At 40.7% G+C, this 12,112-nt stretch overlaps 1 protein-coding gene across 2 annotated transcripts in view; it reads left to right on the forward strand.

The window, feature by feature from the left end:
* The first annotated feature begins 2,338 nt into the window (after positions 1–2,338).
* The window catches only part of KYAT3 (kynurenine aminotransferase 3), a 66,272-nt gene continuing 56,498 nt past the window's right edge, over positions 2,339–12,112 (forward strand). Inside the window, exons 1-2 of one of the 2 annotated variants that reach the window (XM_061121461.1) lie at positions 2,339–2,576; positions 9,994–10,093. In XM_061121461.1, the coding sequence (XP_060977444.1) occupies positions 9,995–10,093 (99 nt within the window). In that variant the 5' untranslated portion in view covers positions 2,339–2,576; position 9,994. The remainder of the gene's footprint in view (positions 2,577–9,993; positions 10,094–12,112) is intronic. The other variant, XM_061121462.1, reaches the window with a different exon arrangement.

The raw sequence follows: 12,112 nt of genomic DNA on the forward strand, positions 1-12,112 counted from the left end.
GTGAGAGTTGGACTATAACGAAAACTGAGTGCTGAAGAATTGATGCTTGTGAACTGTGGTGTTGAAGAAGACTCTTGAGAGTCCCTTGGACTGCAAGGAGATCCAACAAGTCCATCCTAAAGGAGATCAATCCTGGGTGTTCATTGGAGGGACTGATGTTGAAGCTGAAACTCCAATACTTTGGCCACCTGATGTGAAGAGTTGACTCATTGGAAAAGACCCTGATGCTGGGAAGGATTGGGGGCAGGAGGAGAAGGTGATGACAGAGGATGAGCTGGCTGGATGGCATCACTGGCTCAATGGACATGAGTCTGGGCAAACTCCAGGAGTTGGTGGTGGACAGGGAGGCCTGGCATGCTGCGATTCATGGGGTCTCAAAGAGCTGGACACGACAGAGTGACTGAACTGAACTGAAGATTACATTATCCCTCTGCTTAAGGTTTTCCAATGGCTACTTCAATATAAAATAAAAACTTTCTGTGGTCTTCATCTGCATGATCTGGTCCCTGTCTTCCTCTCCATCCTAATCTGGAAGCACTTTCCCCTGGATTACTGTGTTTTAGACACACCTCCCTCTCTCCTGTTCCTCACTTGCCAAGTTTACTCATGTATCAGAGCCTTTTCAACTGCTATTTCCCTTTCAAGAATTATTTTTGACAAGGCTGTCTCTTTATCATTCAGTTCTGGTTCAAACGTTACCTTCTCAAAAAAGACTTCCTGACTATCATATTTAAACTACCTGCAGTCTCCAACCCTCATTGTTTCTTTCAGAGCACTTATCACCATCTGAAGTCACTGTATGTATGTATTTATTTAACTATTGTCTGTTTCTTCCTCTTTAAGGTTTGAGACACTCTCTGTGCCCCATTACCCCCAGAAGGCTCGGCATCTACGCTGTCAATTCGTATATTTGTTAAATCTGAGAAAAAGAAAACCAGTACCTGGTATGAGGGACTGAACTGAAACTTACCCTTAAGGTTTCAACATTGTTAGGAACTAGCCAAGGTGTTTCCGATAAAATATAGCAATCTGACAGAACACTAACATCAGACAGTCACTCTAAAATTATGACGAAGTGACACAACAGACAGGCTCAAGCAATAATTGCGCCTAAACCCAGATAAAACAAGGTCACTGCCAACTACCAAAACAGCAAACTTCCTCCTCTCCTGACTAGCAAAAACATTGCTTTTTATCAATTACAAAATTAGCTTTGCAATTTCCCTCCCTTCTTCTACATGAGGTATATTATGATACCCAATCTAATGATTACCCCCACTTTCTGACAGCACCCAAAACAGCATGGATCTCCATTTCCTTGGACCCTCCCCTCAAATCACTCAATATAAGCCCAAATCCTCTAGGTCTCATCTACCAGTTTGTTATTGAAACGACCCACAGTTCCCCAAGATGTAAGCTCGCTCTCTTTGCAAGGAGTAATAAACCTAACCTTTTAACTACAGGTGTGTTCCTTGTGGCCTCTTGGTGGAGAGTATTGGCAAACCATTGTGCCTCAACAGTAGCTCACAGTCTGGGGTAGATTCCCTACTGTACCCAATAATTTCTCCACCCACCTAATCAACTTCTGAATCTCTTGGCACCTAGCTGTAAAGTAGATTCCCTCAACCAAAGATTATCTTTGTTCTCTCCTCTGTAGTTGAATAACAAGCTACTGCTCTTCCCACTCCTTCTATCCACTCGTCTTCTTAAACTAGGAGAGGAAGAAAAATCTAGTTATGAAACTCAATTCTTACCAGAACCCCTCCTTTCACTAAACACCGCCCTCAACAGATGAGTAATTCCTGGTGTTCCTTTTTCTCCTAGCCGATTTTTTTCCTTCACCGTTTCAAGTGTCACTTACTTTGCTTCTCAGTTTCATACCACATTCCATTTTCAGTTCTCTGATCGAACTCGTTCAGGAAGGTAAAGTTCCTCTGTGCTTTTTTGTTCAAACCGCACCCCCCACCCCCACCCCCAGCCCCCGCCAGGTGATAAATACACGTACAAACCCTTTTACACACTCTCTTTAGCCTTGCCCTCTCTGGCACCTTCTAACATCATTCTAACTACAACCCTCCCCTTATCTAAATCCTGTGGCCCCACCTCTAGCCCTTTCTTCCAAATCAATCCTTGCCCTAGAATCCGCCCCAAACCAATCGGTCACATACATCCAATTAGAGCTGTGGACCTAAATTTCATACCCAATCCCGGCCTTAGACAACCCCCCGCCCCATTCCACCCCTTAACCAGACCTGCTTCAGCAGCTCCGATCTGGCTCCGCATCTCCACCTGCCTGGTCCACCCCAATCCCGCTGTCCGCACAGCAAATCGCGTCCGAATCCAAGCCCCACAGACAATCCTGATCACATCGCAGCGAAGCTCTATCCTGTCGGCTTACTCTCCTCCGACCACTCGCCGCCCCCCTTTTCACCACCGCTCCTACTCAATCTCATCGAGTCCGCGACCCCAATCAGTCTCCGTTCAGGCTCCGCCCCTAAACCCGAATCCCGCCCCATCAGGCTCTCGAGCCCTCGCGGGACTTGAGCTCCGAGAAGCGACGTGTTCGCGCGAGAAAGGTGAGTGTGGCGCTAGAAGGGCACTCGGGTGGTTATGGTTGCTGTTTTGGCTCAGACCCCCCCCCCCCCCCCCCCCCCCCGGGAGCGAGATGAGGCGGGAGACCGGTTGGGGTGCGCTGCCGTGCCGCGCGCCTGGCGAGGTTGGAGGAAGAGCGGGGGTTAGATTTCCAACAAGATTCGGAATCGCTTTCCCGAGCTGGGGCAGGAGCTCGGAGTTGGGCCTCTTGACTCTCGGCTTCGGTGGACTGCGGGCCTGGTAGCAAAGGGTCAGCGCTGGAGCTTCAGAGTTTGCTACGGAGAGGAAATCGCACCGAAGTGCTGGCCTTCAAGAGTGGGACCCCGGGACCCCGGTCCTCGTCTGCCCTTTTTGAGCTTGATTTTGCAGTTTGGATGTTTTGTAAAAGGTGTAGGAAGCTGATACCGAGTCCAGTTGATCCGTAACCGAGATTCTCAATAAAAAAAGGAAACACAGGCTGCTAACTTACCACATAGTGGCTCTTAGTGGAACCCATAGTTTTTAGATTAAAGAAAAGCGGTCCAGTCTGGTGCTTTTGGAGCCCCCCGCCGAGTACGGACGCTCAGTCTTGCAGGTGCCGGGCTCCTCCACCTCTGCCTGAGCCGGGCAGCCGGCTCCATCCACACCTGGCTGCACACCCGCCATTACTAAGTTTTAAGTCACGTGGGCCTAAAACCGAACTCCTGCCAACTTAAACCGAGCGCCATATTACTGCCCTCTACAGAAGTTTATAATTGCTGGAATTCCGCTTTCACAAAACAGCTTTTCAGCGTTTTCAGGCTCATGTCTCCTGTCTTATACCGGCTCCATATGGCGGATTTTTCCATTCTTGCTTCAGGCTTTGAGGTTTATTATACCCACTGTACTTTCCCTGCCAGTACCTTCTTCACCTCCTACTTTTCCCTCTGTTTTATCAGTAAGCTTTAGAAGCATTCTAGAAGTGGACTAACAGGCAGAGCAAGAAGTGGAAATAAACTTTTGATCAGACTCTTAACCTGTTTTGTACATTAATTAGCACTAGCTCTTTTGGCAGTCATACATTAATCTTCCTTGAGCTTGCAATTAACCTGAACATTCTGGACTTTGTGGGATTCACTGCATCTCTTCCTACCTCTCCTCCTCAGTATGTAGAGTGGTTACAAATTCATCATTTGGATTTTAAGCCCAGAGCTTCAAACATTTTACCATTCATTTGGATTGCTTTACTCACCTTTTGGCTCTGGATTCTGTAACAATTCATCAGCCTTCTCAACTTCAGGTCACCCCGAGATGCACCACACATACCTTCAGTATCTTCATTTTAAACAATCTACACCAAAGATAATAAATTAATTTTCTGTTGATCATGCCTACATTACAGTGGAATTTACCTTATGTATAATATGCCATATTCATGTTTACTAGATGACACTGATTCACAGTTTCCTGATTTTCTTCACAGAGCATCGTTTTTAAGTATAAATGAGAAAAAAAACCAAAACAGTGAAAATGTGGTTTAATATTAAAAGCCATATACCTTTTTATTTTTTCCAACTTTTCAGTGATATCTCAGGTGTTTTTATTAGTGAATATGCATAGGGAAAGTTAATTGCTTTAAAGTGCTGCTCAAAAAGTGTTTAAAGTATAAAAGAAGTAAGTCTTAGAGGTTCTGAATATGTCTGTTAGCCTGCTTAGATTTCTTTGGAGCCAATTTTTCACCGATGCCCCCACGATTCCTTCTACAACGAAATTACCTAGTGAGAGTAATGAGTGAGAAGAAAATCGAGCCTGTATCTGGGCACTGAGGAATTTCGTCATTGACGTGGGAGGAAAATCAGAGATTGTAGTGTGTCAAAAGCCAAGGGAACATAGTGTTTCTAGGAGGAGATAGGGCTTAACCAGCAGATATAAAGCTGAAGAGAACTCAAGAAAAGTGAGAATTTAACAATGTCCACTGGATTTATCAGTATGAAGGTCAAAATTGACTTGGGCCAGAGCTGCCTCTCTGGAGTAATCAGTACAAACGTTGCATTGCCCTGGGCTAAGAAGTATAGGTTGAGGAAAAGGGACAGTCAATAAAATTATATCTTCTTAACTAGGAGAGATGAATATATAGAAGAGAGTGGTAACAGTCAATGGAGCAAGGGAGAGAAATAGCATCCAAGTCATGGGAGGAGAGACTGTTCTTTTGTAGCAGGATCAGTTTATCATAATAGGAAGAAAAAAGGAATGTTTTTGGTTTAGTTTTTTTAGACGTGGGCAAGTTGAAAAAATTTCCATATGATGGCTTCTGTTTTCTCTCTGATAGACAACATAGTCATCTGCTTAGTCTAAAGGTTATCTGTTAGAGGAGTGTTGGAAAAATTAAAAGAATCATTTTGTACTATGGGAGAGAAATATTGCCTATTCTTTTAATGGCTTTTGGCTGAGGCAGAGAATTAAACTGACATAAGACAGATTAACAGGAGAAAAGCACACATTTAGTTTAAGTTCTATGTGACAGAGACACTTTTGTGATAAATGAAGACCCAAAGAAGTGGCAAAATCAAATGCTTTTAAGGCAGGTTGAACAGAGAGAGGCCTTTTTGGGAAAGTAACCAAAAAATATGGGGAAATTTAAAGGAAGATAAGAATTATTTTAACTAGGTCTGTTTGTACAGAATTCTGTCAGCTTTAACTCTCTAAGAATGTCTCTCTCCATACCTCACCCCGCCCCCCGCCCCGATACAGAGCAGGTGTCTTTCACATGGGCATGTTATCTCCTGTTTTCAGGAAGAAAGGGTACAATCAGATTACTCTTCTTGGCTCGACTATTTTTCACATGCCTTTAGGTCAAAATAAACCTTAGGCCAAAGTGGCATATTTTGGGTTGGCATCCTCTACCATCTTTACCTATATAATATAGGAGAAATGCTAGAGAGTTTGGGGGTCATTTTGAAATTAATAACCATCAATTTTTGGTGAAACCAATCCTATCCTTTGTGATTTTCTGCAGCAGTACAAAGTTTCATGGGCCATAGGAAAAAACAGACACTATAATTGAGTTCCTCTAGGGTCAGGGTTTTATATTGGGTTGGCCAAAAGGTGCATTTGCTTTTTTCCATAAGATGACTCTGGTAGCACTTAGTTGTCTTTAACTTCATTCAAAACAATTTTGTTAGATTGTATTATGACAGCCATAATATGTCGTATCCATGTGCATTTAAAAAAAATCAAAAAATAAATTTAAAAAATTGTGATGGACACTAAAAAAGGGATACTGTACAATAAAGTGGAACAGAAGAGATCATGGGGCAAGTGAAATGACCCACCAACCATACCAAAGGCTGCTCTTCATCCAAGAAGATGTTGTGTTTATGGTGGGATTGGAAGGGAATCCTCTATTATGATATCCTTCTGGAAAACCAGATGATTAATTCCAACAAGTAATGTTCCCCTTTAGACCAACTGAAAGCAGCACTTGAAGAAAAGCATCCAGAATTAGTCAACAAAAAACCCATGGTCTTTCATCAGGATAACACAAGACCACATGTTTCTTTGATGACCAGTCAAAAAGTGTTATAGCTAGGCTGGGAAGTTCTGATTCATTCATCGTATTCACCAGATATTGCACCTTCAGATGTCCATTTATTTCTGTCCTTGTAAAATTTTCTTAATGGAAGGATTTTCAACTCCCTGGAAGATTGTAAAAGTCATTTGGAACACTTCTTTGCTCAAAAAGATAAAAATTTGGGGGAGATGGAATTATGAAGTTGCTTGGAAAATGGTAGAAGGTAGTGGAACAAAATGATGAATATATTATTCAATAAAGTTCTTTGTGAAAATGAAAAAAAAATGTGTCTTTTAGTTTTACTTAAAAAATGGAAGGAACTTTTTGGCCAACCCAATAGGTAGGTGCAAAGACAAACAAGGGGAGCTAGGGCATTGTCAAGAACATTACTGAAGCTGTGGAACTGGCATCTAAATTGGAAAATAAAGGAAGGTGAGGGCTGATTGGGAAAAGGAGAGGCAGCCTCCTGGAGATCTAGAGATATTGATGAATAATATTAGTTGGAAGAATTTAATTGAAAGGATAGGTAGTGTATGGTCAAGGACAGAATACTTCAATTAATTGTTTTGGGATTAGATCAGACTGTGGTAATGGCAAGGTGTACAGTGTGAACTTCGGAGACAGTGCGTAGAATGGAATGAGCAATGGGCACTGGGACATCAGTTGTTGGGTGAGTTCTCTCTGAAGACATTGGAATTACCTGGGGTGATCACAGCACTTAGAGTTGAGAAGAAAACTGTGCCTAATGATAAAATTCTAAAATGACAAGGAGTCAGAGATATTAATAATAATATCAGTGAGGCAGATGAGGGGAGTAATAGTCCAGTAATAGAATAGACAACAGGAAAGAGGTAAGTGGGACATATACAAACAAAAGCTGACACTGAGGAGTATAGAAGTACTATCCTCAGGGAGCAATAAGGTTTGAGTTCAAGCTAGGAGGTAGAAGAAACTCTCTGAAAACATATATAATGGGATTTCATGAGAATGGTACAGCTGTTCCAAGAGGCACAGTAGAAAGTTTGATAAGTGAAAGAGAAATGAAGAGCTGTGTCAGTTTCCAGGCAATACATTGCATTATAGAGGTAATGTGCTATGGAAAATGGGAGAGGGATGGGATTTAGGCTTTGAATTTCCAGATGAAAACCAGCAGATTTAGTGTCAACTTCCTAGGGGCAATCAGTACTGAGGTCCGGTGGCCAGAAGGCATGGCTTACCCAGTCTGAGGGGAAATCTCCCAAGACCTGCTATCCGAGGTCACACACAACCAGCCAGTAACTTAACAGTACTTTCTGAGGTTACCTTCAAGGATTCGTTTATTTATCTGTTCAGAAATATGAGGAAACTAAGGCCCAGCAAGAGTTAGGGAATTGTCTGAGAATAGAAAAAAAAAATTTTTTTTAATATAAAAAATATGGATTAGAATCCAGGTACCCTGATTCCTTGTAACTCGACTGGTAAAGAATCTGCCTGTAATGCAGGAGACCCCAGTTTGATTCCTGGGTTGGAAAGATCCCCTGGAGAAGGGATAGGCTACCCATTCCAGTATTTAAGGACTTGCCTGGTGGTGAATTCCCTGGTGGCTCAGACTGTGAAGTGTCTGCATACAATTTGGGAGACCCAGGTTCAATCCCTGGGTCAGAAAGACCTCCTGGAGAAGGAAATGGCAACCCACTCCAGTATTCTTGCCTGGAAAATCCCATGGACGGAGAAGCCTGGTAGGCTACAGTCCATGGGATTGCAAAGAGTTGGACGTGACTGAGCGACTTCTCTTTCTTTCTTTCTGGTGGCTCAGACAGTAAAGAATCTGCCTGCAACGTGGGAGACCTGGGTTGGGAAGATCCCCTGGAGGAGGACATGGCAACCCACTCCAGTATTCTTGCCTGGAGAATTCCCATGGACAGAGGAGCCTGGTGGGCTACAGTCCATAGGTTCACAAAGAGTCAGACATGACTGAGTGACTAAGCAAAGCACAGCATGTCCTGATTCCTAGTCCTGTTTGCTCCCCTCTCAGCCCCCAACCCTCATTTATGTGAAGAACGTAGAAGAGGTTTCTCTCACTTGTCTACTTGAAAGAAAATATTTTACTTACACTTTCCTTAATACCAAAGAAATTAGGCTGAACTTAAACAATTGGGAATTTGTTGAAAAATATATTGTCTGAATTCAAATAACTTCTTGATACTGAGTGAAGATTGTTCAACATAGTTATTGAACAATAACTATGAACAATATTATTACTGTTGTTCAGTAATACCTTTCCTCAGAACTATCCCTGCTGCCTAATCCCATTAATATTTTATTCCTGAACAAAACTATTAATGACCCAAGAATAGGCATTTCTTGATTTAAGAAAACTTTGACTTTAAAGAGACTTCCCCGGTGGCTCAGACGGTAAATCGTTTGCCTACAATGTGGGAGACCCAGGTTCGATCCCTGGGTCAGCAAAATCCCCTGGAGAAGACAACGGCAACCCACTCCAGTACTCTTGCCTGGAAAATCCCATGAATGGAGGAGCCTGGTAGGCTACAGTCCATGGGATCCTAAAGAGTTGGACACGACTGAGCAACTTCACTTTTCTTTCTTTTTTGACTTGAAAGAAACCTAAGAAGTCGTTATTTACAAAGGAATCACTATTTCATAAAAGGACTCATTATAAATAGTTCACTTAAATCATTAATTTATATGGTGATTTTATGTACTCATTCATTTGACACATTTATTTATAACATGCCTCCTGTGTACCAGAGAAGTGAACTAAACATACCAGGCCCCTACTCACGGCACCTACATTAAATTACCAAATGAGCGAGTGAGTTGTCAGCCAAACAAAGTGCTTTGCAGAGAGAACCTAGGCTCATGTGATGTAGAATGGCTAAGAGGCTGTCATTTTAAGCTGAGATTTTGTTGACAAGGTCAGGATTTTCTATTTTACTCTTTTAGAAACATCAAATAGGTTATTTCTCACATCTAAAGCTTTCTGTAGCCTTCAAATTTTGGTCACTTAAGGAGATTCATAATTAGTTTCAGTAGGCGGTTTGAATCCATAAAGTATGTCTTTTTTTCTTTTTTTAAGTTGGATTATTAAAGGCAATGCCCTCCACTGATAGAATATTGTTGGAGTAAAACCTTACAGGAAATTTCTACTGCCCTGAATTCTTTTACCTGTAAGTGGCAGTATCATAAAAGAAGTCCATTTTGCTTTGATCTCCCTCTGTTGACCCATAGTGATAATAATTTCCTTACAGGTAGAGAAATAATTCAGAATCAGGTAGAGAAGTAATTCAGAATGCATGCCTGCTAGGTAGCTGGAATCTCTTAATGGGGCTTGCTAATTATAGAATTGGTGAGGGAAGTACCATCTGAAAAAATAAGGGTAGTTTCATTCATATATTCTCTTTATTTCTCAAGGATCTACTATAGTCCTTTTCAAATAGCTTTCTAAACAACCTGCTTCTAACAACTTTAATTTACTGTTAGGAATTGTGCTTTTACTAGTGACTTCTCCAGATGATTCTGAGTTTCAGTAGTTCTTAGATTGAAACATTATGGATTTTATGGCTACTAGAAATGGAACTTCTACTTCCTATAGTTTAATGCTCTAGACTAAAGTAGAGCTTTATTTTTTAAATTCATCATATCCTTACAGATCTAGTTTAAAATGACACATGTATAAATTTGTATAAAAAAGAATTCTATTGAAATAATTGGAACATTTCTCATAATGAGAGATTATATCATAGAAAGAAAACTCAGCTATAGAAAAAGTTAATTTCTATTTTATACAAGGTTATGGTCTGTTGGGTAGCTGTGTTTAATAGTGGTATAAGTATACATTTACTCCCTTTAAATTTTTTTCTTTTATTCTATAGCATGTTTTTGGCCTGGGGGAGACTCTGCACCCTTAGCAGTAGACCTGAATTCCTGAAGACAGTTTGTGCTTCAAAAATCCTTGGACTCTCTACTTCTGCTGTAGGTATTGCTTAGTCACTTAGAGAAATAAAATTGCACATATTCTGCAGTGTTTGAAAAAGACAGTTTTTCATGGCTATTTTGTACTTATTTTATTAGAATGAGTATTTGTGTTATATAAGTTGAAACGATCTCTTGTCATTAACTAGAACTGACTTTGACTGGACAGCTGCTTGCCTGTCTGTATGTCAGGCATCAGTTCAGTTTAATTGCTCAGTCGTGTCCGACTCTTTGCAACCCCATAAACCACAGCACGCCAGGCCTCCCTGTCCATCACCAACTCCCGGAGTTTACCCAAACTCTTGAGTTGGTGATGCCATCCAACCATCTCATCCTCTGTCGTCCCCTTCTCCTCTCGCCTTCAGTCTTTCCCAGCATCAGGGTCTTTTCCAATGAGTCAGCTCTTCACATCAGCGGGCCAAAGTACTGGAGTTTCAGCTTCAACATCAGTCCTTCCAGTGAACACCCAGGACTGATTTCCTTTAGGATGGACTGGTTGGATCTCCTTGCAGTCCAAGGGACTCTCAAGAGTCTTCTCCAACGCCACAGTTCAAAAGCATCAATTCTTCGGCACTCAGCTTTCTTTATATTCTAACTCTCACATCCATACATGACTACTGGAAAAACCATAGCCTTGTCAGGAATAGCGCAGGGCATTTTATTCATTATCTCAATTTATGTATTTTTTTTTCAATTGAAGTATAGTTGATTTACAATATTGTGTTACTTTCAGATATACAGCATAGTGATTCAGTTTTTTTTTTACAGGTTATATTCCATTATAGATTATTATGGGATATTGGGTATAATTCCCTGTGCTATACAGCAAATCATTATTGCTTATCTATTTTCTGTATAGTGGTTTGTATCTGTTAATCACACGCTCCTCATTTCCACCCCACCTGCTTTGATAACCACACGTTTGTTTTTAGATTAATTAGTTTTTAGATTCCACATATAAGTGCTATCATATAGTATTTGTTTTTCTCTGTTTATTTTACTTAGCATAATATTCTTTAGGTCCATCCACATTGCTGCAAATGTTGGTATTTCATTCTTGTTTATGGAGAGTTATGGCTATTCCTTTGTTTATATGCCACATCTTCTTAAGCCAGTCATTTGTTGATGGTGCTTGGCTGCCATCCATGTCTTGGCTGTTATAAATAGTGATACTATGAACGTTGAGGAGCATGCATCCTTTTGAATTAGAGGTGTTTTCCCCCCCCCCAGGTATATACCCAGGAGTGGACTTGCTGGATCATATAGTAGTTTTATTTTTAATTTTTAAAAAAATTTTTTAAGGAACCTCCATACTGTTTTCCATACTGGCTGTACCTATTTACATTTCTACCAACAGGGTACAAAGACTCCTTTTTCTACACGTTTATTATTTATAGACATTTTTGATTATAGCCCTTCTGATCACTATGAGTTGATAGCTCATTGTGCTTTTGTTTTACATTTTTCTGTTGGCTAGTGATGTTGAGCATCTTTTTATGTGCCTAGTAGCCATCTCTCTATATATCTTCTTTGGAAAAATATCTATTCAGGTCTTCTGCCCATTTTTTGATTGGGTCTTTGTTTTTTTGATATTGAGTTGTGTGAGCTGGTTGTATATTTTGGGTGTTAACTCCTTGTTGGTTGCATCATTTGCAAGTATTTTTTCCCATTCTGTAGGTTGTCTTTTCATTTTACTAATGGCTTCCATTGCTATGCAAAAACTTAATTTTGATTAGGTCCCATTTGTTAATTTTTTCCTTTATTTCTTTTGCTTTGGGAGACTAAGAAAACATTGCTATGACTTATGTCAAAGACTGTTTCACGTATGTTCTTTTCTAAGTATTTTATGGTATCATGTCTTACATTTAGGTGTTTAAGCCATTTTGAGTTTGTTTTTGTATATGGTATGAGAGAATGTTCTAATCTCATTATTTTACATGTGGCTGTCCAGTTTTCCCAGCACCACTTATTGAAGAGATTGTCTTTTCTCCCTGTATGATCTTATCTCCTTTATGTAGA

Source organism: Dama dama, chromosome 20, assembly GCF_033118175.1.
Source record: "Dama dama isolate Ldn47 chromosome 20, ASM3311817v1, whole genome shotgun sequence".
NCBI lineage: Eukaryota > Metazoa > Chordata > Mammalia > Artiodactyla > Cervidae > Dama > Dama dama.